General features: G+C 41.2%; 1 protein-coding gene across 5 annotated transcripts in view; it reads right to left on the bottom strand.

Annotated features, from left to right (window-relative positions):
* The window catches only part of Cep112 (centrosomal protein 112kDa), a 517,700-nt gene that overhangs the window by 35,087 nt on the left and 457,392 nt on the right, over positions 1-25,221 (bottom strand). For all 5 annotated transcript variants that reach the window (XM_005402141.2, XM_005402139.2, XM_013503230.1 and 2 more), the window contains one exon: positions 18,450-18,539. In XM_005402141.2, the coding sequence (XP_005402198.1) occupies positions 18,450-18,539 (90 nt within the window). The remainder of the gene's footprint in view (positions 1-18,449; positions 18,540-25,221) is intronic.

Raw genomic sequence — 25,221 nt, forward strand, 5'->3', positions numbered from 1 at the left:
GATCCCCCACCTGGAAAATCCTCTGTTTGTAGTTAAGCACTAAACGTCTATAAAATTCATAACCGCAAAGTCAGAGAAAGCAGGGAAAATGCTAAAACCACCTAAGTACATGTGGCTTTTGGGAAGCAGCATTCCTGGGATTATACAGGCTGAAAGGGAAGGCAAGCGCCCTCTGACAACAAGGTAGATGTACTTTCCCCTCTTCCCTGAAGTGGAATAAGATGATTTTCCCTTTCTCTCCATTTCTGTTAAAATTTAGATGGTTATTATTTTCTCAGCTCAGTGTTACTGACTTACAGTAAGAGTTCATACCAACGTTTTGGCCAAGGACAGGTTCTTTCTGACTGCCAAGCCAACACTACCCAAAACTGTCGAGTGATACCGTTTGGGTTCTTTTTGTTTGTTTGTTTGTTTGTTTTCCGGTACTGGGAATCGAACTCACGACCTTACGCTTGCCAGGCAGGCGCTGTGCCACTGAGCTAAATCCCCAGCCCCAAGGGATACCTTTCTTTAGTACCTCTGGCCTCGTCTTTCTCTGTTCTTGCCCCACTTGAAGAATCATGCCCTTCTTCCCATCCTTTTCAGAAGCCCAATATTCTCTCATTTTTCCTCCATTTTCTCCTAGCAAATTCTCTTTTGGGAAACCCTCTCATGTGCAACTGTTTCAATAGTTAACCTTCACTAGAAAGTCTCTAGCTGGAAAACAAAGTTCTGGCCCCTGAGATCTGATACTCTGTCCCCATCATTTCGGTGTCTGCCAACAGTCAGGGGAAACATTCTGGGAGAAGGGGAGCTGGCCCTTCCTTTTCCTTTCACTGGCATCGCACTATGTACCAGTGTAACTCTGCCTGTGCTAAGACTAACTCTATTTGCTCTTGCCTATTATTACTGACTCATTTGTCTCTCCTTTCAAAAAATGTTACAACACCGAGCCCAAAGTGTTACATCTATTCTGAAACTTAGATATAGTGCCTAGCAATGTTCTCCTAAGGACCACTTGGGTTCAGACATTAGAGTGGATGTGCCCGATGGAGGCGGATGGGTCAGCATCCTGGTATCAGCGCAGGGCTTGCATGTGAGAAACTGGTCTAGACTAGGGATAGAAATCTGGAGTGAATGAGAGCTGAAGCCAGTGCGGACAGAAGGTATCACCGAGGGAGAGAAAAGGCATAGCTGGAAGAAGTAGGGCATAAAGACCAGAAGACAGAGCTTGTTTATCACAGGAGGCAAGTGAAAGCCCAGAAATGTAAGGCTGAGAAGGCGGTGTCCTTCAAGACAGAAGAAAAGCAGGAGTGTGCTCTCAAAGCAAGTTTACTTTAGGGGTCTCTTCCACTTGGCCTTTCTCCTTGGGGAAAAGATTCTTCCGCATAACTTACAGTCCAGGACTAATGATGACTGGCATATAATAGGTATTCAATAAATGCTGAGTGATCAAGCAATTACTCCTGCTAAAAGTACATTGTTTCTCAATAAGTGTTGAGTGAATAAGCAACTACTCCTGTTAAAAGTAACTAATTTCTCCCTGCAGTGATGCAGACATTCTTTGAGGTTTATTGATGATTTTTTTTTTTTTTGGTACCAGGAATCAAACTCACTTGCTAGGCAGGCGCCGTGCCACTGAGCTAGATCCCCGGCCCTGTTTATTGCTGATTAAAAGAGGGTCTAAACATTGTGTTTTAACTTGCACAGTTTTTCCTCTCATTCTGTAATTTTCAAATATATTCTATAGCTGCGTAGATATCATAGATAGGATTTTCTAATAGGTAGAGTGTCAGCTCAGTGCTGGGTCCACTACTTTTATATATTATGGTAAGTTATAATTTTTTTAAAAAAACCCATCATTGAAATTTTTAAGAGGTTACTACTTGCTGGCAGTATTTTAAAACACACCGATATAAATCTTTTTGCTACTATTTGTCATTTGTTTGAAAACTAAGCACCAAAAACGCCACTTTTGAAGTACGTCTTGAGCTCTCCCAGCTCCCGTGCAGCCCCACCTTCTCTCAGACTCGGATGCTCCTAAAGGTCACAGCTCACAAAGTGGAACGAACAATACCCAACCAGCATAAGTTCCACACATGCTATGATCAATTTTTGGCAAGCTTTACTAAAAAGGTCAGTGGATGCCCAAGCGAAAACTTAGCTACTTTAGAGATTAACGAAAACTATGTAAACACAGTACTAGCATTCTACCGCTTGGTGAGGAGGATCTTACACAGTGTCTGAGAATGCCCATGATTAGTGTAACAGGAGGGGCCCGAAGGCGCTGTGAGACCGTGAAAAGATAAAGTGCAGGGGAAGATTCTTCTATGTGCACATGCTGGAGGGTGCTGCGCATACAGTGCCCTGTCCCGACTGGAGGCGAATGGTTCTCTCCCGTGTGGTGAAAGTTGACTTACTATATTATCTGCCTTCAAAGAAATCCTGACCCAGCAGAAGTGAGGGAAAATGTCTACAGGTAACTATGATAAAGGCAATGTATCTAAAAGCAGCAAAGGGCAGCTCTCAGAAATGCTCAGAAAGGAAAACACTCCTGTGAACCATAAACACTCCTGTTTAAGGTGGGTAGCAGACGAGGGCATGTGTTTCACTGCTACGACTCCTACTGCGCTATAGGTCCAGGCTGTGAACTGAGACATACGGGGGGAAGGAGGAAAGGAAGACACAGACATCATCTCAATTTAGGAATGATGCAATTGGCTACCTAGAAAATTTAAGAAATAAAGTGGAGAATTATTAGAACCAGTGTTGGTACTAGTTCTGGCTAGCTAGATATACAAAATATCTGGATTCTTTCCTAGACATCAGCAATACCTGTTTAAAAAAAATATAAGGAAAGTCCTGGAGTATTTGTTGAAGGAAACAAATACTGTAATAAAACTGGAAATGAATTTCATAAGAAATGTACAGCACATCCATATGAAAATAAATTTCAATTTTACTGAAAAACACAGAAAAAGACCTAATGAAATGCGAAGAAAGACATGCAAAGTGCCTGGTGAGATGATGGCAAACACGCCCCTTATTCTGAGACTAATTTATAAATTCAATGCAACCTTAGCCAGTTAGTGGGATTTTAAAAAAGGAACTGCATAAGCTTAGAATAAGATTTCTATGAAAGAGAGAATGCTTCAGAATAACTAAGGCAGGGGTGTAACCTCAGTGGTAGAGCACTTGCCTTGTATACAGAAGGCCCTGGGTTCCATTTTAAGTACCAGGAAAAAAATAAAGAATAAGACAATGATGAGAGAAGCCTCCCCCAACAGGTATTTACTATGCGTTAGTACTCTTCTAAAGGTTTTAGTTGTAAGAACTGATTTAGTCTTAACTTTATAAGGTAGGTATTATTATTAACCCACTTGCATGATACAGAAACTGAGGCAAATTAAGTAAAGTGACTTGCTCGAAGTTCTACAGCAAGTAAGTGGAACTGGCAGAGTGGGGATCTGCATCCAGGCAATACGGAACCAGAATTTGTGCTCTCAAGACAACATAATATGGCTAGTATTGGCAGAGGAAACCGATGAATATGAAAGGACAGTCCCAAATGGATTGACATATATAAAGAAAATTTGATTACTGACAAAGGCAGCAATTTATTAAAATGGGGAAAGTATACCTTAGCCAGAAAATATTAGTTTTCTAACACTGCTATAACAAATGACCCCAAGTTGGGAGCTTAAAAAAACACAAGTTGTCTGCTGTATGTCAGTGGTTTGATAGGCTCAGCTGCTCCTCTGCTCTGGCTATCACAAGCTCAAGATCAGGGTATCAATGGCCTGATCTCCCAGGTAGAGGATTCACTCCCAAGTTCACCTGGGTTTCTGGCAGGATTCAGTTCCACAGAGCTATAGGGTGAGGTCTCCCTTTCCCTGCTGGTTGTCAGCTGCCATTCCCCTTTAGTTCCTTAAGACTGTCTGCTTTCTCAGTATTCTGCCCTCCCTCTTTAAGAGCAACAGTTCTTTCTCATGCATGGTCCCTTCTCATGCTTTGACTCTTTCTGGTCCCTCCTTCTGCCACATCTCCTTTGTCTTCTGGATCCACAGAACATTCGGGGCCTTTCAGTGGTCAGCGTTTGGATTAGGCCCATCAATTGGACAATCTGGGGTACTCTTTTAAGGTCACATTAATAACCTTAATTACATCTGCACATGTAATTTTCATGCTCCCAGATTCCAGGGACTAGACTACTGACCACTTCAGGAGCTGTTCTATTACAATCCTTATCTCACATCACATAGATAAAGTTGAGGTAGATTAAAGAGCCACATTACGAGACAAACCTCTTAAAAGTACTATAAGAGGAAGATAATAGATTTCACAATCTTAGGTTAGAGAGAGCCTTCCTCAACAGCTTGTAAGCCAAAAAAAAATTTCAAAAATTAAAAATGTTGAATACAAAATTAAAAGATAATCAACAGAGAGGAAGTATCTGAAACTTAACTAACAACTTATCAAGGTACAGAATGTATTTTTAAGACTTCTATAGAGCAAATTAGAAAAAAAATTAAGGGAAAATTAGCAGCAAATATGATCAGGAAATTCAGGGAAATGCAAATGCTAGAGTCTCACTTTCAGTAATAGAAATTTAGGTAATCCTTTCCCGAGTTTGCTTCAGAACGTTAGGGGACTAACAATACAGGAAGGGATATGGGGTTAAGCTGCTGTAGATGTTGGAAACCAGGAGAACTTGCAGGCCTGGCATTTAGGGAAATTTTTATGCAGTGACCTTTGCCAGTTCTGGAGTCACTGGTGAGAGGCTGAGCAGTTGAAGGATCACTTAGAGATATAAATTGTAGTCCAGGCTCACTAAAGGGGCATATCTGGTAAAAGCTCTCTGGTTTGGGTGTATTACAAAGGGTTATATTCTGGGAGAAGGAGTGAATTGGAAATAGAAGAGTTCTCTCCAGAAATGAAGTTTAGTTTCAAATCATCTCAATCCTTGAATTAAGCTTATTCAAGATACCAAGTGTTGGGGCCGGGGGTGTAGCTCAGTGGCTTAAGCGCTTGCCTGGCAAGCCTGAGGTCATGAGTTCAATTCCCGGTATCAAAAAAAAAAGATAGCAAGTGTCACTCCCTGCTTACCTAGAAACAAATGTAAATTCTGGAAGGAATTAATACTATCCTAGGTTTTAAATCATTCTATAAATTTTCATATAAAATACATGGCACTTAATAAAAAATAGCTTGGATCACAAAAAAGCAAGGCAATATGGCCAAAAGCCAAGAGAAAAAAAAGACAACAAAAAAGACCCATATCAATTTCAGATAATGGCTAGCAATACTAGACTTTAAAATAACCAAGATCTATGTTCAACAGAATTTAGAAAATAATTTGGAACAGAATAAGAAATTTAAAAATAACTAAATAGAAATTCTAGCTCTAGAAAATGTAACAACCAAAATTCAGTATGGTTTAATAGCAGATTAGACATAGTTAAGGAGAGAATTAATGAAGTAGGAGCTAAGCAAAAAGAAAATATTCAGAATAAACATAGACAAGGGAACAGAATTATAAAATTTTTTATACAGTTATAGCTCCAAACCTGAGAACAGAGAGAAAGTTAGGTAAAAGTACTGTAGAAAATCTGAATACCACAATCACTAAAGTACTAAAAATCTTCCAACATAGAACATTCTAGGCCCACATGGCCTCATTCAGATTTTACTACATATTTTAAAGGAAGAAATAATAGCAATATTACACAAATTCTTTAGAAAATAATTTTTTTGTTTTATGAAGCCAACAAACTTTCAAACCAAAATAATCTAATGAGAATGACAAGAAAAGAAAATTATAGACAATCTCACACATAAACACAGAAGTAAAAAATACTAAACACTAGTGAACCAAAATCTAACTAAAAATAGGAAAATTTTTAAAAGATAGGATGCTATGATCAACTTTTGTTTTTTTCTAGACAGGGTTTTGCTCTGCAGTTCAGGTTGGTTAGAACACACTATGTACTACAAGCTGACCTTGAACTTTCGGTAATAGTTCTACCCCAGCCTCCTGAGGGCTGGGATTACAGGTGCATTCCACCACACATGGTGGTCAATTGAGTTTTATTTCACTAGCTGTAAAAAGGACAAAATTCATATTACATAAGGCCAATTCAATAACAGAAAGCTGACCTGTGAATTAGTTGGTTAAGGAACAAAATTCATATGATTATTTCAGATGTGAAGGAAAGATATTTAAGAAAATTCAGTATCCATTTGTGATTTACAAAAGAAGAAAAGACTTGATAAGAACAGAAAGAGACTTCCTTAATGTGATAAAAAGAATCTATACAGGGGCTGGGTGTTTAGCTCAGCAGCACAGCGCCTGCCTGGCAAGCTCGAGGTCGTGAGTTCGATTCTCGGTACCAGAAAAAACCAAAAAAACAAAAGAATCTATACAAAGCCAATAGTATTTCTATGCACCTACAACACACTGAGAAAATAGAATTTTTAAAATACCATTTAAAATAGCATCAACTATGTCAAATGCCTAGGAATAATCTAACCTAGACGTCAATGGTACCCTCACAGCCCAGAAAGTTTACAACATAAGCCATTAAAGAATGCTTAAAGGAGAGGGATACTCAATATTCATGGACTCCACGACACATTAAACATTGACAAGATGACTCTAAAATTTATATAGAAATGTGAAAGACAATGAACAACCTGCCACTAAACTTCCACGAGGGCAAAGATTCTTATTGGGTTTGTTAATCAACATATACCCAGGCTACAAAGCAGGTGTTCGGTGCATATCTGATAAACCGAAGGTTGACAGTGTCACTTACAAGTTTACAAAGTGAGAACTCTGGGCTGTGCTTTGATCATTATGGCGCGTTCTGATGTACCATCCCATTTACTTCCTCTCCTTACCCAGTCACACAGAACTTCAGCATCTCATGTGCTGAGTGGAATACTGTATTTGGGATCCTTCAGCCTAGTTGTTTGATTTTTTTCCCCACTGTTTACTCAGAGGCATTCACTGAAGTAAAATCTAAAGAGAAGGGAAGAACAATAAACTGCTGCTCTGGTCCTGCCAGGATGCCAGGTCTGGGTCCCCATCATTGCCTCTGTAAGCACCTGAGCCTGACACCTGTGCCCGTCTGACCACACCTGGCTGCCTACCTGTGCCGTTAAAAGCTCCACATACAAATTTGCCAGGGTCAGTACCATCCAGTTGCAAATTCTTCCCTTTCTTCTTAATAGTCAAAACCTAGAAATCTCCTGCCAGAGTGTTCTCTAATTCCCACATCTCCCTTTCTTTTCTGAATGAATCTATGAATCTTACACGAAGAGCCAGAAATGATCTTTAGAATGTTTTCCTTTATTATAATACAAGAAGCTCCTAAAGGCTAAGCAAATTTTCCACATCATGTCTGAACATGGAGAGCTATTACATTATCTAATTCAAAATAGGTCTAAATCTTGAAATTTTAATAATGCAAATTCACTGGTTCTACTTATTTCATTTATTTTATTTTTATTTATTTATTTATTTTTTTGGTTTTCCAGTACTGGAAATTGAACTCATGACCTTGAGCTTGCCAGGCAGGCACTGTGCCACTGAACTAAATCTCCAGCCCCTGATTTCGTTTATTTTAATAAGTTATCCTTTGTATTTAAACATCTGTAGTAATAGTTAAACATCTGTAGGTCGCTACCTGACCTATGCTTTTTAATTATAAAAATCAACAGGTTATCTACATGGACAATAGATTCAAATGGCCTTTATAACTTCTGAATTGTTCATTGTATTAAAAAATCACTTCTCTAGTTCTAGTGTACTGACTCATATATGTGCCTTGAAAATATCTCTACTTGGCCATGTGTTTGCCAATAATCAATTTCAACTGCTTCTACCTCAAAATGGCCTTTTTTCCTTTTTTTTAAAAAAATTTTCTTTTTTTTGGTTTTTCTCTGGTACCAGAAACCGAACTCACGACCTTGCGCTTGCCAGGCAGGTGCTTTTGCCGCTGAGCTAAATCCCCAGCCCCAAAATGGCCTTTTTTCCAAAAAAAAGGAGATCTTTTCTGGCTAGACTACTGTTAAAAAAGAAACTGCAAATAAGTGGCATCTTAGAATGCGTGATGTTCTTTTCTGAACGTGCCAAGCACAGTAAGTAGCCATCAAACATTTCTCCCTTGTCACCATGCTGACTTACCCCACCCTCTTTTACCATCTCAGTGTTTATCTCTGCTTTCACTTCCTCTTTCCAGCTGTTCACTCAATTCCATGAATTCAGTGCTCAGTAGCTGCCAGAAAAGCAAGCCTTGATAGAATGCCGCTCAGGCAGATATTTTCATTTTCATCTTCCTGGGAGACTCTATTTGATTACCCAGGTTAATGCTTGATAATTCGTCCTGCTCATCAGTTTAAAAAGGTGGAAGAGGACACAACTTGATTTAAAGTTTTTGTCGCTTTGTTGTTGTTAATTTTATTGGTATGTGGAAGTTTCTGTTTCTGCTTTATTTTGTAAAAGCCTTCATAATGTACTAGTCTGGAGTAAAATCATTGGACTTCCATCATTTGGAGATTAAAAATAATTTATAAGAAAGCCAAAATTCCGTAGCCTGGTATGGTGGCACATTCCAGTTATCCCAGTTCTCTGGGAAGCTGAGCCCAGACTGGGCAATTTGGGGACTTATGAAGACCCTGTCTGAAAATAAAGGGCTGGGGCTATAACTCAGTGTAAAGGCCTTGGGTTCAATCCCCAGAATAACAACAAAAAAGGCCAACATGAAAGCCCAAACGATCTTTAAAAATTAAACCAAAAGAAGTGAGAATATATTGTCATGTTACTTCATGAGAGAACCGAAAGAGGCCCAGCCCTGGGCAGGAACAGCTTGACTTTGAACTGCTCAGCCCTGAGTAATCCGGGCGCCCTCCCCCAGTCTTCACCCTCCCCCAGCGTTCACTCTGAGGATGGAGAACGACTTCAGCAATGTAGAAAATGCTTTATGGAAAAACAGCTGCAATGATGCAGCGGGTGCTTTGCTGACACTTGGATTTGATATGTCAGCAAAGCACAGGATTAAAAACATGCAGCAAGCACATCAGGGATCCCGCCTCCTCCTCTCCCCAGCACGAGCAGGCCAGTGCCTTTAAAAACAAAGGGAATCTCAGGAAAGCAGTGATGAAAGGCAGGGCACATTCACATCAGATGAGTGTTTTTATTTTTCCTTAAAAATAGTGTGACCATTGTGTAGAATTTTTAGTGAGAGTTTTGGGAGCACATGCTTGACTTGCTCTGCTACTAAAATCTACCAGACGGAGTTAAAAGGAACATATCATTGGACACGTATTTTAATAAAAATATATTGTCCCTGACATTATAGCTCAAGTGTCATTTTCAGAAAACAGAGGCAAGTATTCCAACGCTCACAGACAATAAGATGTGGCCAAAAGTAAATGTGGTTCTATCCCTTGTAACAACTCAAGTCTTAGAATGATACATCAGACCAGCTGTCTGGGAACAAATGTATTTTGTTGGCATGGGAACAGAAGAATTAGTCTGAATTTTGTAAATAAACTGTGGTTATTAAAATTGCGTGAAACAAGCCAGAATAATAACCATTAAACACGAAAAGTCAATAAAAGTCTTTGCATTATATTTCTGTTGCAATTATTATTCCTGTTTTCACAATGTGCTTTGGGATAAAACATAGTTTTAAGTTGTTAGTACTTTTAAATAGATTTCACTACAGATGAGTTGGCCCCCAGCAGCCAAGACTGTGAAGTTTTAAAATCCATTATGGAAAATGGAAATTAAAGGCTTGGAAATCCACAGAAGACCAAGCTTTCCTTTTAACAATTGTCATGATTATTGCTTAATTGACTTTCTGTCTTGACAGCATGATCTTTTTTAAGGCAGCCTGTGACTCTATAGATTTGTTGGTTACCCTTGGTGATGACTGAGATGGTTTAAAGATAAGCAGTGGTATCCAATGAAAGCTTTAAATATATCGATTTTGGTTCTCCTAATATCCCTGTTACTACCCGATAGATCACTGTGTATTATGGGAGGCAAATAAATTCTTTGGGAATAAAAATGATAGTAGCTGTAATGGTGTAATAAATAGGAACAAAGGCACTTCCGGAATATGTCCAAAATTACCCAAAAGCTACTCATACTGAAAGGACAAAATTTTACTCTTAGAGCCAAGGATGCTGGGAAAGAATCAACCGAGCGGGCAGTTTATCTGTAGAGAAAGTAGAGGACCTTTTGGATGTCCTTTCTCTTTTGGCTTTTTGAGGGTGTCTTGCAAGAGAGACTTGGAAGGAAAATCTGCCATTTCAGATGTGAGCAAAGAGGTGGGCTGCACGGGCAGGGTTCTGGCATCTTGCCTTCTCGTAGCTCTCCCTGGCCGACAAACCTTTTTGTGTCATAAGGTATGGGAAATAGCTGTGGGCTGCAGAGAAGCCACGAGAAGCTGTGAACGACCCTGCCAGATGAAAATGATAACAAAATATCTGTAGTGTCTATTTTTACGAATGTCTAGACAAGGATACACTTCAAAAAAGCATATTTTTAACCCCTCTTCGAATATGTGTAGGAGACCCAATACCAAAGGCCTGTAATCACTACCCAAGTTCGGTGGCTTTTGGAACCTTTCATCCTCAAACTCCCTAGAGCATGTGATGATATTAATCTCCCCCCACCGCCTTCCTCCTCCCAGCCATCTCTCCCTCTTTATTCCTATTTATTCACTGAGAATCATGCGCAGGGTATGAGGCTAAGTGTTGAGACAGAAATATAAACACAACACAATCCTAGCTCAGTGTCCCACCCCTGTAGGAAAACCAAGGGAGGGCCACAGAAAGTACTGAGAGAGCACAGCTGGCAAAGGGGTGGGTGTGGGTAGGGTCATGTGATGGATGGAGCTCAAGACCACAAAGCCTTCAGAAAACACCTCAACTCACCAAGTGCTGGTGGATACCGCAAAATGACAGGCTCCTTATCCTAAGGAGCGCCAGGTCTAATGGCGGACTCTCTGGTTTTCATAACAGTAAATTATCCCCACTCTGCTCTTATCTTCTAGCCTATCCCTTCTAAATCCCCTCCGTATCTCTTATTGGTTTCTCTGGCCACTTGAATTCACACTGGCCAACGGCCCCTCTTCTGTCCTAGTGCTCGTCACGGTCACCGTAGTCACCATTGTGGGCTTCTGATGGGCCTCTGGCTTAAGTTCAGGTTCAGATTTTAACTGTGTCTCTCCAAATGAGTGTCCCAATAGTATCCTCGCTAAAGCATCCAAGAAATAGTAATAGAAGCATCCATTACACACCGGATTATTAATTCAAAAACTGAGTATTATTTTTGACGTTTCTTTCTTTTGCCCTTCAAATCTGCATGTCCAGTGACTTTTTCCCTTTCAAGTAAGTCTTCACATCGAGCCATTTTCTCCCTACCCTCTTTTATGACATCCAGTTCAAGTCTTCTGTATTTCTTTCGGGACTAGTGATATAAATTTTAGTGCTAGAACCACTGAGTGGGACTCAACAACTCTTGTTTACCAGCTGGTTAGTTTTTGTAGAGCATAGCCCCAGCCACGAAATAGCAGTACACAGAGTTACCTTCAACTGATGACAACTGTTTTCTGATGAATGAATGAACTTCTGAGCCACTTAAGACTGGCCACCAATTGTCCTATCACATACTGCAGTGCTTAGCAGACACTCATTCACAAAGCATTTTTTGTTTAAATGGACAAAATGAATGAAACTAACTTTCTAGGGGCTGGGGATTTAGCTCTGTGGCAAAAGCACCTGCCTGGCAAGCACAAGGTCGTGAGTTCAATTCCTGGTACCGGAAGAAAAACAAACAACAAAAAAACTAACTTTCTAGTCTTGTTTTCCTTTTCAGTAATATTACCCCTTGGCCAAGACATTACTCTGTATTCCCCAAACAGGTCTGAGCAAGTTCTGCTTCACAGCCCCTTGTTCTGCTTCCTAACTGGAATGTCATTCCTCTTAATGCCTGGCTCAGGGGTCTCCTCTGGTACGAACAACCATAACTGTACTGCAGCTGCATGCTTTAGAGTTGTTAAAGTATTTCTACTCACAATATGCTTTTTGATGTTCTCCAGAGCCCTTGGGAAGATACTACTACTAACAATTTACTTATTAGGAACCTGATACCCAGAAAGGTTAAGTGACTTCCCCCAAATCATGTGATAAATAGGGACAAGGGTGTGCTTGGAACCAGCAGTGCTTTCCCCACTGGATCACACTAGTTCTTGAAGCCTCTCCTGTTTCTTCTCCCTGCTTTTTGATAGGGGTCTCAGAGACAACCTCCACTCCAGCCTCAACCCCTAAACACACAGCGACCACTGAGACTAGCTTCAGTCACTAGATTATCTCCTGAATTCAACTGATGTCCCAGGCCTTAAACATAAAGTTCCCTGCTACAAAATGTGATTGAAATGTTAAAGTGTGACCAGCTTTTAGCTATATATTTTAGACCTAATTCATAGTTACTTGTACCTACGCAGCCCAGATCTTTAATGGCTGGACACAGCAGACATGATTCAGAGCTAAGCCAGATGACCGCAAAGAGTGCTGGCCACAAAGCCAGAGCCCACCATGCTCCCGCAGCGCAAGGCAGCAGGACGAGGTGGGAGCCCGGGAGTTTCCCAGGAAAGGCTGTGAAGGTGCCTTTGACCCACAGGGAAGGACCTGGTCCTCTGAGTGCCTCAAGCTCTGGAAACAACTCCACATAAGCCCAGTGCAGGCCACGCTCGGGGTGGTCGGAGCCCAGCTATTTCCTGGCTAACAACCCGCTTGCCTCCTACCCCCACCTCTACAGGGTCCTGGCAGGTGGAGGATGGCACCAAAGCTTGTGTTCTTTTCATAGCTGGTGATTCTGAACCTCTGGGCCATTTAGTAGGAAAATAACTGCCTTTAACTCTGTGCCTGGGGTCTATGTTTTATACCTGCCTCCTCTACTTTGCTATACTGCAAAATTCTTGAAGGGAGAAGCAATAACTTACACATCATTGCTTTTTCTTGGTACCTAGCACTGTCTAGCACAATACCCCACCAAAAGAATGAAATATTTAGTAAAAAAGGATTGAGTCTCCTATGAAATGTTCAGCACAGTATTTTTATTAGGAGATCTTTATTTTTTTTTCACTAATTCATTTTAAATAATAAAGTATTTCATGGAGAAATGGAATGACCAGTGTAATCAGTTATGAAACAAAGTGAAAAGGCAACAATATTTCAATAGAGACCATGAGATTTTAATGAAACAGTCTGCACACGTATGCATGTGATTTAACCCATGCTCTGGCACAAGCTACGTAAGGGCACTGCCCCTGAGTTCTATCCGCAGACCTCTTTTTTTTTTTTTTAAATTTTGAGACAGGGTCTGGCTAGGTTGTTCAGGCTGGCCTCAAACTTGGTGATCTTCCTGCCTCAGCCTCCAGAGTAGCTGGGATTATAAGTACGCACCACCACGCCTGGCTTAATGCATTGTCCTCGGCCAGGGCCCGTGAGCAGGAAACAAACCAATCTACAAGCTATTCATATTTTCAAAATTTGAGACAGTCATCTTGAAGCCAGGGTTTTATGTGTGAAACAGGGATTTAAATATGAAGCGTGCCCCAAATGTACTGAGGGTTTCAACTTTAACATAGCAGTGATCAGAAGCAGCCCAGAAAAGCAACTGGCTCCTGAGCCACTGCCTCACCAACGACTTAACCCCTTGGTGATTTACTAGAGGCTGGGGGAGGGCTGGGGGAAGCAGGTCCCTATGGGACGCCTGTGAAAGCAGTATCTGCTCCCTAACCCTTTCCTCGCTGGCTCTGTCCCTCTCTCTGCTTCCTGGCTGCCTGCGATGAGCAGCTGTCCTCCGCCAGGCCCGTCCCTGTGATGTTTCTGCCTTGGAGCTGGGTGATCATGGACCGAACCTGTGAGCCCAAATAAACGGTCCTCTTTAAGCTGATTTCTTAGGCGCACAGGGATGAAAAAAATGTCTAAGAATGTTTATTATGTGTATGTCAATATCCACCTTATGGTAGGTTAGAAGCTGGCGCTGTTGACTGTCTTTGGGGTAAACTCATGCTTTACACAGTATGAAGAATACCAAATAAACATTATTTCTTCTTTGTCTTTTCTGTAATTTTCAGACCAAATTATCTAGTCTCCTTGTGAATAATAAATCATTGTTTGCTCCCCAAAGTGAATTTTAGTTATTTTAGTTGTGCCCATACCAGTGTTTCCTGAATGTGAATGGTAGGTACCATCTATCTATTTTGCTGCTGTTGTTGCTTTTTGTTTTTTGAGATAGGGGTCTTGCTATGTAGTCCAGGCTGGCCTTGAACTCACTATGTAGCCCAGGTTGGCTTCACACTCATGGTGAGCCTCCTGTCTCAGCCTCCTGAGTACTGGGATTACAGGTGTGTGCCACCAAGCCCAACGGCATTTATCTATCTTACGTCATGCTTTAACACAATGGAAAATATCATCCTGGGAGGGAGTGGATCATCAGTGCTGCCCCAGGTCTGTCACTAATGTGCTGTATGTCAGAGACATCACATCCTTTTCTGGTAGCTCAGTTTCCTTCCACAACGAGGAAGTTTGAGCAGAGCTCTCATCCCCTGCCCTTTGCTGAAATTATGGGATTCTTGCTCAGATCCTATCTGGAATTAGAAATTATTAACTTCTGGCATGGATAAAAATAATGGTGAGTTTCATTACTATTTCTGGATTAAAGGCAAGAGCATGGATTTGTAAGGCTAACTTAGAAAGCTCTTCTGTTGGAATTCTGCTTCCTTGTGAATCTGCGCAAGGATCAGAGCTTCCTTTGGACACGCTGCCGAGCACGCCTGCTCTGGGGGCTCTGCTTGCTGATCTGCCACAGCGAGGAGACAGGAGAGTCTATGGCAAATGGTGGGCAGCAAGGATACCACCCATCAAGACCTGATGAGAAGCAGTCTTTTGTTTTTAATTAAAAACATAACTTTTAAAATGCCTCATTCATTTTTTGTTTTTGTAGAATCAAAACACAGGAATTTTTCCTAAATGAAAACCAGAAACACTTTAAACTTTTTTAAGCCAGCAAGTTAAAAAAAGCAGCCTAGGAAATTGTCCTTTGTAATTCTGCCAGTTTCAATTTTGATCCTTTATGCAAGCAGTATCAGGGTAATAACATTTGGTTGAAAACAAAGAAAAGAAAGCTCTTAGTAGCTGTTCTGCGCACCTTTCAGTTGTTGATTGGCTGATGTGATGCTAGCTACCGGCACTGCAGCTGCTTTGACATACAACAAGAAGGAAAGTCATAACACAACAACATCAGCACTTTAGAGATCAGTAAGTTCATATATAAGTAAGTCCTAAAAAAATGCCCATGACAGGCTGGGTACAGTGATACATGCCTGTAATCCAAGCTACTCAGGATGAGGCAGGAGGATCAAACTGGAGGTCATCCTGAGCAGCTTACTAAGGCCTTGGATCAAAATAAAAAATTGAAAGGGCTAGGATTGTAGTTCAGGGGTACGGTGCTTACCTAGCTTGTGCAAGACCCCAAATTCAATCTCCTCTACTAGAATAGAAAACTAAATAAAGCTGATGACAATAATCCTAATTATTTTTGACTGCTTCTATTAGTATCAGAAACTGAAAGACAGTACAGGTCAAATTTAGATAAATAAGATGAAGTTAATTTAGCTATAGATGAATAGTACTTATTAGGAGTTTATTATTTGCTACTCAGTTTTGTTGAAAGAACTGGCATTTTTTTTTTCCTGCCTCCACCCCAGGATTTTGTGGAAAGAACCCAGCATCTCATGGTTGCAAAGATTATGAAATCGTCAGCTTTACCCATGGGTATTTCCTGACATTTCTTCGGTAAACTGTAGCCTAATAGGAGATATCAGGAATTAGAGTAAGAAATATTCTAAAAAGCTATTGTCACTACAAAGATGAAAGCAACTTTGATGATCAAAAAGAAGTCAATAAAAAAAGATTGAAAGTAGTTCCTGAATCCTTCCCTATTGTTCATTTGGGATTTCTTCATTTCCCTACTTTCAATATATTATGGAATTTTCTGTGTGAAGTTTTGCCATGAATTACAGTGATGTCAACAAAGTTTTACCTGAAGTCATATTTTACCACAAACAGGAGAAGCCCCCGGCCTCCGGGGAGCCCTGCTTCCCGCTTTTAAGAAGCTTGCCTTTTTTCCTTCTTTGAGTCACAAGTGTCCTCGACGGGACTGGGGCTGGGCTGAGCTTTGGTGACAACGAGACCTACGGCTGCTTTGACCGCACAACACCACGCTCCTAAGGAGATGTTTTCATCTGTGGCCAAATCTGCTGTGCCTTCATTTCCTCTGCTCCTTGCTCTGCTGCCTGTGGAAGGTCTGCGGCATTTGCTACCGTACCAGGCAGGCATTTGGAGCAGTGTTTGTTTTCCTGTCATCCTGTCGTCCTTAATAAGCTCACTTTCTCCATTACTGCCACAAGTTTGTTTTATTAACTAGGAATATACCTTCAACTTGTCGTGAAAGGAGTAAAGGCTGGGAATTCAGATAAACTTGGGTCTGATACATCTCCACTACTTACTGGCTGTGTAGTCTTGGGCGAGTTATGTAACCATTCTGGGGTTCAGTACTGACCTTGTATGATTACTGTGAGGATTCAGTGAATAATATGCATAACATTTCTTGTACAGTGTCATCTCACAGGCATGTGATAAAGCATGGTTATTAGTTTTTTCATCCCAGTATTTCTACTTTGCTACTTTATTACTAACTATATGACACCAATACTATATAATATATATATATGTATATATGTGTATGCAAATTATATACATGTGAAATATACTATACAGGGTACATATTGGAGAGTAGGAAGGAATTATAGGAAGTGAAGTCAATTCAGTGAGTTTCTTAAAGTCACATCTTTATATAAAAATTAACTCAGTATGGATCATACATTTAGTGTAAATCATAAAAGTATAAAACTTTGAAAAAAGAGGAGAAAATTTAGAACGCAGTGTGATGCAAAAAGTTCTTTGACTTCATACCAACAGTATGATCCATAAAAGGAAAGACAGACAAGCTGAAAAATACCAAGCTACAGAATGGGACAAAATATTTGTAAACTGCATAATTCAATAAGTATTAACACTCAGCATCTGTCTGGTCTTACTTTTGCCATTTTACAGTTTTAGGGATTGAACCTAAGGCCTTCACACTGAGCTACATCCCTATCCATTTTAAAATTTTTAAAATTCTGAGACAGGGCCTCAGTAAGTCACTGAACTGTTAAGCTCGAATTTGAAATCCTCCTGCCTCAGCCTCCCAGAGTGCTGGGATTATAGGTGTGCACTACCACACCTGGCAGACTTCTGCCATTCTTGTATAATCCCTCCATGGGAACTTGAGTGTAAACATGTCCAGAGATGAAGGAACATCTCCAGCCCCTCCTTACCAACCATAGTTCAGTGTTTACTCTTTCTAAAAAGTAAAAATGACCTAACCTGATATTCTTGTACTAAGTTTTACTATGAGACAACCAAAATTTAAACATCTGCTGATTCCTTCATATAACAGCTCAGTGGAACTTAGAAGAAGGTTAGGGATGCTATACCCAAGGGCTGAGGAAAAGACATCTGTGAGAGGTTTCACAAAGAATCATGTTTTCTATTGACACACTGTGGACTTTTTCCTTTAAGTTGTCAAAAATTACCCCTTGGTATAATTCATTATGACCAGAAGCGTTGAGTGAAAATAATCCTGTCATGTGAAAATAAAATAGAACATTAACTATTGTTATTGCCACATTATCCTGGTTTATGTTACATTTATTTTATTAACAGAATGGAAAGAAAGGGGAGAAGATTTGAATTCAAAAGAAATTATGACTTATGCCTCTAAGTTGAATAATGTCCATTTATTTTCAGATGATGACATAGCAGACACTGTTGGGTACATTTCCTATATGCGTTTCCTCTCTTATTTATTCTAGGTTTCCTTCTGTACCTAATTCTATCACCAACAGGATCCTGATTGGCCCATGCTAGTTTTGGTACTCTGTATTCTCTTGCCAGGGATCGGGCATGCCAGGCTGAGCATGTCCTGGCAAACAAGATCTGAAAGGAAGTGAGTATGGTGCCTTTAGGAAAAGCCTCTTTACTCTCTGGAAGGAGATGCCTTTCAGCTGCTGGATAGTACCTGGCACTTCCGTAGCCATCTTGCATTCCTTTCAGAACAAAGACAGCACAGGGGTAGAGCCACTAGACTGTCAGGGCCAGAGACATAGCCTGCTCTGCCTCCAGCTTCTTATTCTGCGAGGTAATGTGTTCTTTCACTGTTTATGCCAACCATGGCAAGATGTTCTGTTACTTGCGGCCAAAGGACCCTAGCCGACACAGGGAATACATAAGCTCCTTGACCTACAGAAGAAAACAAACAAACCACAGAGGGAAGCGGGGCATACCTGTTCCTGCGACTCCAGTTCTTTGTGTTGTAATTTTTTCTCTACACTTCGCACTTGATTAGAGCGGGTTTCTAGTTCATCTTGTAAAACCTGAAACAGACAAAATAAACACAGTAACATTAAAAAATTAGCGCACTTGAAAAAAGTAGTTTCACCACATGAACTAGTATTAAAAAGGCCTCAGATCTCCAGTTTATTAATGTTGTTTCAAAGAGTTTGGGCAAACAAATCTATGCTTTTGTGAGTTAGGCCCAGATTCTTTCTGCCTTAGGAATATCTAGGATAAAAAATTCAAACTTATAAAGCAGACAAATTAGCATATATCAATACATATTACAAAGGTCTTTTATTTTCCCAGCACAGAACCACAACCATGTAATAAAGCATAAAGCTATTTCTAATTAAAACCGCCCTACTAGTACATCTGCGAGGCACACTTATACTCTAAAACATGTTGTGACAAATAGGAATTATAGTATCTGACCAATACGGCATTTTTCAAAATTACAAAATTATTAAATTACAGGAATCTTAAAGGAATCTCACTAAGACAAAGAGGACGGTGTAGAATTTGGAGACTTTGTAAGAAGTGGACTGAAATGAACTTTTGGTCACCAAATAGCTGTTGGAAACAGAATTTGGGTTAATATAAGGGAGTTTAGAGGCCATAAAGATCAAGAATTATTATTCCATCAATTACTATTTTATGTAAAAAGTGAACTAGAAAACTGCAGGATTTATTCAAATAATCCCGTGTAATTATAGAAATAATAAATGAAAACTTATGGTGAGCAGGACACATGAGAAGACAGCAGCAATGATGCCAAATAAACTCTCAAAATAAAATTCATACAGTCAGTGTTACTGGATTCCCGGCAAGTTGCAATAGGTACTCTCGGTATAGCACATACAAACTCCCACACTCAGGAGAAGAGGCAATAAGTAAACAGTTAGGATAACATAATCAGTGATAAGCGCAGAAGAAAACTAAAGTAGAGAAAGGGAAATTCTGGAGCTGTGTGGGGAGAGGTGCCGCAGTTTTAAACAGATGCCCCGAGAAGGCCTAAGTGAACAAAGACCAGGAAGGAAATAGGGCCGCACGGACGTCTGCGGGAGACCCTCCCAGGCACAGATGCTGCACATGTAAACACCCTGTAGGACTACGGAGGCCCAGATGGTGAGGGAGCAGACAGCAAGCGGAGTCTGGGATGCAGCAGGGCCAAAGTCATATCAGGCCACTTAGAGTATCACAAGTCAGTTAAGAACTTTAGGTTGTACTCAGAGGCACATGGGGATGCTCTTGAAGGACTGGGAGCAGGTACCGCTTTGGTGCAGACTGAAATGGGGCCAGGCAGATGGAGGGAGGCACGTTAGAAGCCACTGCAACCCACTGGAAAGAGCGTGATGGACAACTGGGTGACGGTGGCAGGCGGTGGGAGAACTGCCAGGTCGGGGTGAAGATACAAATGACAGTCCCGACGGAGTGAATGCAGGGCATGAGGAAGGACGGCCGCACACAGTTTGATCTGAGCATCTCAAAGACTGCATTTGGCATGTGGCGAGATGAGGCAGGTGTTCTGGGAGAAGTGCCAGGACTCAGCCTGGGGTCTAAGTTTGAAATACCCAAGTAGAGACACAGGATAAGGGCCTAGAGTTCAGACTTATCGTCTAAGTCAGTATCCATTAAAAATTCTCTCAATGCAAGGCCAGTCTCTCCTATGTATGTGTGTGTGTGTGTGTGTGTGTGTGTGTGTATGAAAGAGACAGAGAGAGAGAACAATTCTGAATCTTTTCAAGGTTCTAAATCTCTCAGTGCATCTGATAAAATGTATGTGGTCACTTCCCCAAAAGGGAAGAAAACATAGGCTTATATTTTTCCTCTGATTTTCAGGAGTCCATAGATAACCTGAAGCTCATCCATAGACAGACCTCAGGCTAAGAACTTCTAATTTAAAAAGTAAGGTGATTTGAGAAGGATCTGAAATGCTGCAGTGTCTCTTTTGATATTTAACCTGCTTATACATCTGCAATTTGACCAGGCCTGAGAATGAACTTGAAAATCTCTTTCATTCTTCATGTGTCTCCAATTCTGGTGCCTTGGTATGTTTCCAATAGATGAGCGCAGTTGATCCTATGCTTATTGATCCAGTAGCATAAAGGATGCTACCAAGAAGTAGGGCTTTCGCTTTCTTCCTGGAATAATTGGGGAGACGAATGAAGAGGGTATCAGGAAGGATATTTATGCATGTTTTTCTGTTCCTGCTTTTTCCTGTTCTCTGCTCCACTTGCATATTGTCCGCAGAGTGAGCTTCTTAGATGTAAATCTAATCATGTTATTCTCTCCCCGCCCTCCGCCAGAAACGCTTACGCCACTCTCCGGTATCCCTGAGATGTAGCTCCAACTTCTCAGCAAGGTACACAAGGACCACTGTCAGCAGGCATGGTAGGAGCCTTGGTGTGCACATGCGGTTGTTACTACCACTAACAGTGGGAGATGGATTGGATTTTATTTTTAACCCTCGCTGCAATTCTGTGCAGCAGTTACTATTTCCATTACGTTAGAGACCATCCAGCTCCGTGTGGATACGCAGCTCGCTCAGATCCACATGACCAGCACTAAGGCGGTGGACTGGAATTTTAACATTCCTCTTACCTCAGATGGAATATGCCTGGCTATTCCATGCTTCCTCTTTCTCATTCTGGACGGGGTTTCTGTTTTTTCCCTCCATCCCTTCTACTCAGCTCAACAGTGTCATCCCCTTGACCTGTGTCACCGCTAAGATTCCTCTGGGCTTTTGTCCACCTGGTGTTGGGGAGAATTAATTTACATGTCTGTGTGAGGATCAGAACAACTGCAGCTCAGAGCTGGCTCCTGTCATCTTCGCAAGCCTGGTGCCATCCAGCTCGGTGCCTGCTGCACAGGTGTCTCTGCCTTCATGGTTATGGAAGGAACTCATAAATATCTGAGCCTCTTCCCTGAGGACATGGACTTCAATCATCAGGGCTCCTGGCTGTTCTTAACACGGCACATTTATATAAATGTTATTGTGCACTCTAAAATACAGAATATACAAATGTATCTTCTAAATATCTGTAGCTATCTTGCACATACGCACATATATAATTATTATTACTGATAATAATACGTTGTCTGGTTTCTGCTACAGACAAGAAAAATAAAGAAAAAAGAAAAAAAAGGAGATGTGCACGCACTTCCCTTGCCTTAAATAAAAAACCGTTCCCTACCTCCTGGCTGCCTCTCGCCTCCCTTCACCAGCACACCTGAAAGTACCCACAGTCAGCTTCCCACGTCCTCCTCTGTGTCTCGCAGCACCGGTCGTACTCCCCTGCACTCACTGGTGACGTGTTACCTCCTAGACGCCGAAGCCAGCAGTGAATATTCCCCTCAGTTCCCAGCAGCATTTGGTTCTCTGCACCTCCCATTGTGCTTTTCCCTTGAATTTTGAAGAGCTAATTCTGAGCCGTGAAGTCGAGGGGTTAAGGAACGGGGCTGCTGCCAAAGTGAAGTTCAAATGTAATAAGGCCTTGAGTGAGGGTAGTGGCTGTGGAGAAGGGCGGAGTTGGGAGAATAACTAGTGTGAGTTTAGGGAAAAGAGGGGCTCAGAAATACCGTGAGGCTTTGACACTGAATGCCTGGAAAGCAGACAGAGCAGTCTATGGTGAGTCAGAAGTTATAGGGGAAGAATGGCTTTGCCATGCTGGGTTAAAGGAGCTGCTAGGCCTTCACGCAGAACCCACTGTGATGGTCTGAATCCTTCTATCCCCCAAATTCATAGGGTGAAATCCTTAACCCCACTGTGCTAAGGTGAAGAAGTGCAAGCTATGGAAGCCAGAGCCCTCAGGAATAGGATTAGCGCCCTTAGAAAAGAGGCCTGAATGAGGTCCCTTGCTTCTTCCACTGTGAGGACAGTGTGAAAGACAGCCATTTGTGGGCCAGGAATCAGGCCTCACCAGACACGGCACCTGCCAGTGCCTTGATCTTGGAAGTCCCAGTCTCCAGAACTGCGAGCAAAGGCGTGATGCTTACAGCTCCCCAGCCTAGAGTGTTCTGTTCCGGTGGCCTGTCCTGAAGACAGCTGCAAAGGTGGGTCTGGAGAGGGCCCAGCCCCCCAGACAGCTGCACATGGGACATTTCCTCATGTGAAGAGTTCTCTAAACTTCCCTTTGATGCCCACACCTCAGACCAGGCAGAGGAGGAGGAAGCTAAGAAGGCTGCCGAGAATCCAACAGGTGGGAGGCAATTAAAAAGTCAGGCCCATGGTTTGTGTCTGGGTGTCCCCTCAAAGCCTCATGCAGTCATGGGGCGGGCTTCTAGAGTTTATGATTGATCCATGGTCCAATGCTGGGATTGTAGGTGAGAGTGCTACACCTGCCCTGGGGCGGGTAGTTTGCATACAATATAAGGGAGAAAAAGAGGCTTGTTTGCTGCTCCTCCCTTTTTGCTCTTGCTGCTTTTGCTGTCTTCCGCCTCCATGAATTCTTGCCCGCTGCCATGTGCCACTCTGCCTTGGAGCCAGCCAAGTACAGGCTGAAACCTCCACAAACTGTAAGCTAAATAAGCCTTTCCTTCCTTAATTTTGGGTGTCGGGTACTTTGTCCCAGTGAGAGAAAAGTAACCAAGACAGTCAGCATGAGGGAAATCTGCCTAAGTGTTATCTTCAAAGAGGACAGTGCAACATAATCAGATCTGATCTTTCCTCCATAGTCTTTCATATGGTGAAAAACTATTAAATCTACCACATTTTATCAATACTATCAAAACAGAATTCAAATTACATTGGCATTTCAAAAAATAGCACTTAAAAATTCACTCATAGTTTAAATGTAAAATGTGATCTTTTTAAGGTTAATCAGAGAAAGTAGTTTTGAAATTACTTTTATTATCTATCGAAAATCAGTGTAAAGGTAATCAAGTAATATTTCACTTTCAAAAAAGTGTATCACATGAAAGGAAAATGATGGTTTGTATTGGTAACTTTTCCTGGTTTTACATTCTAAAATAATTATGTTATTAGAGCTCCAACCACAAAATTTGACATGAAGCTTTTGTAAAAATGACCACAACTCCCTGATCAGTACAATCTGGGGGCAACTTTCTTTTAAGTTATGGTCTCTTTATTAAAAAAAAAAAAACATTAAATTTGACACCCCCCCAACATATACATAATTGCAACTTTTAGTTTATCCCCGAGAAATCCGCAAGATAACTGAAGAATGCAGTGTCCAATAGTATGTCAAAAATATAAAACAAAGTTCAAGTTGAACACTTACGCTGTTTATTCTGTAAAATGATTCCTCATCCCTTAGCTTTGCTGTGTTAACTTATGCCATCACTGCAAAGACAATTCTTTTCTCTGTTAAGTCTGCCTTTAGGAATATGTGAGTCAGCTTGCTGCAGAGCTGCAGAGAGCTGCAGAGCTTCCCCATTCCTGACTTTCAGAGTGCTTTGCGTTGGTTTTGGAAAAAAGAATGATGCTTCCCAGAAGAAAAATATCAATGACACAATAAACTTTACAAGAACAATGACAGTCTACCACATTCCTTAAAGGGGAGAAGGTTCTAGGCTAAGTTGATTTAAAATGTAAATGTAATAGAGAAAAATAAAGTGTAAAAGGCTTCATATGTTATGGGCTCTTTGGGCTGAGGAAAAGGACCTGACAGCTGATGTGCCCCTTGAATGGCACCTGTGACACAACTAGGGTTTTTCTTCTGTTGGCTTGGGAGAAAAAGAATATAATAGTTAATGCAGTTTGCACAAAATTTGAAAACATAATTCAGAGTAAGTCATTCCTGAACTTGTAAAACCACACTAATGTGGAATTATGCACAGTTTTATAAAAAAGCCAAAGTTTCTTGTGGTTCCAAATAAATTAAGAAGCATAAAGTGATAGCAGATACATGTCTCTTAATAATGAGTAAATAAGCAGTTTATTTCAACTATAAAGTAGCGAAAAAGTTATTGAATAGAGGAACACTTCATGAGAAAAGAAATATTGTACTACAATGATTAAGAAATATAACCATAATATTCCCAGTGTATAAGACATTTACCAGGCTTTCAGACTTGGTGTTTTGCTCTGACTGGGAGTCTTTCTAGAGAGTTCTGCACTTGCCTCTGGCCAACTTTTTAGCTAGGCGCATTGGGCACCGCACAGCTGTTACTTTGCTGCCCTCTTTCCAATGGCTGTGCATGCAAATGTGTCTTCATCTTATAATCTAAACCATCTGTGCTCAAGGTTCTCACTAGCGAATACATTTTTAAGCTCCTTCCCATCTCAACAAAACCTTGATCACGTGAATTTGGAAGAATCCACTTGCAAATCAGAACAGAATCATCAGTAGTGTAAGTCACCATCTCCCAATCAGCTGTTCCTGGAAGCACTGTCACAGCAGAGTGACTCCAGCCAGAGGTGTATCCTCTTACATACTTTATGTCATGTCTCTCCCTTTTTAAATTTCAAACCAGTTCTCACTGACTTGAAAGTTAAGGTGTTTGACACCTCTGCCTTATTCTGTGTTGCTAAATCTTGGCAAAATGCTCATGTCTGGCTGCTTCACAATTCATCCTGAGGCCTAACTATGGGCACAGTTTTCTGGGCCTGCCCTGAGTTGAGGGGCAGAGTGAATGGACCCCCTTCTTTGGTTCTCTCCCGCAGGTTTGTCTGCATGTGATCTGGGAAGTGGGAACCGGGAGTGTTAGAGTGCTCTGTTATTTAAAGAACTACAGTAAGCCACGTGAAAGTAAGAGCAA

The sequence above is a fragment of the Chinchilla lanigera genome, unplaced genomic scaffold, assembly GCF_000276665.1.
Source record: "Chinchilla lanigera isolate Chin_1 unplaced genomic scaffold, ChiLan1.0 scaffold00077, whole genome shotgun sequence".
In the NCBI taxonomy this organism is placed as follows: domain Eukaryota; kingdom Metazoa; phylum Chordata; class Mammalia; order Rodentia; family Chinchillidae; genus Chinchilla; species Chinchilla lanigera.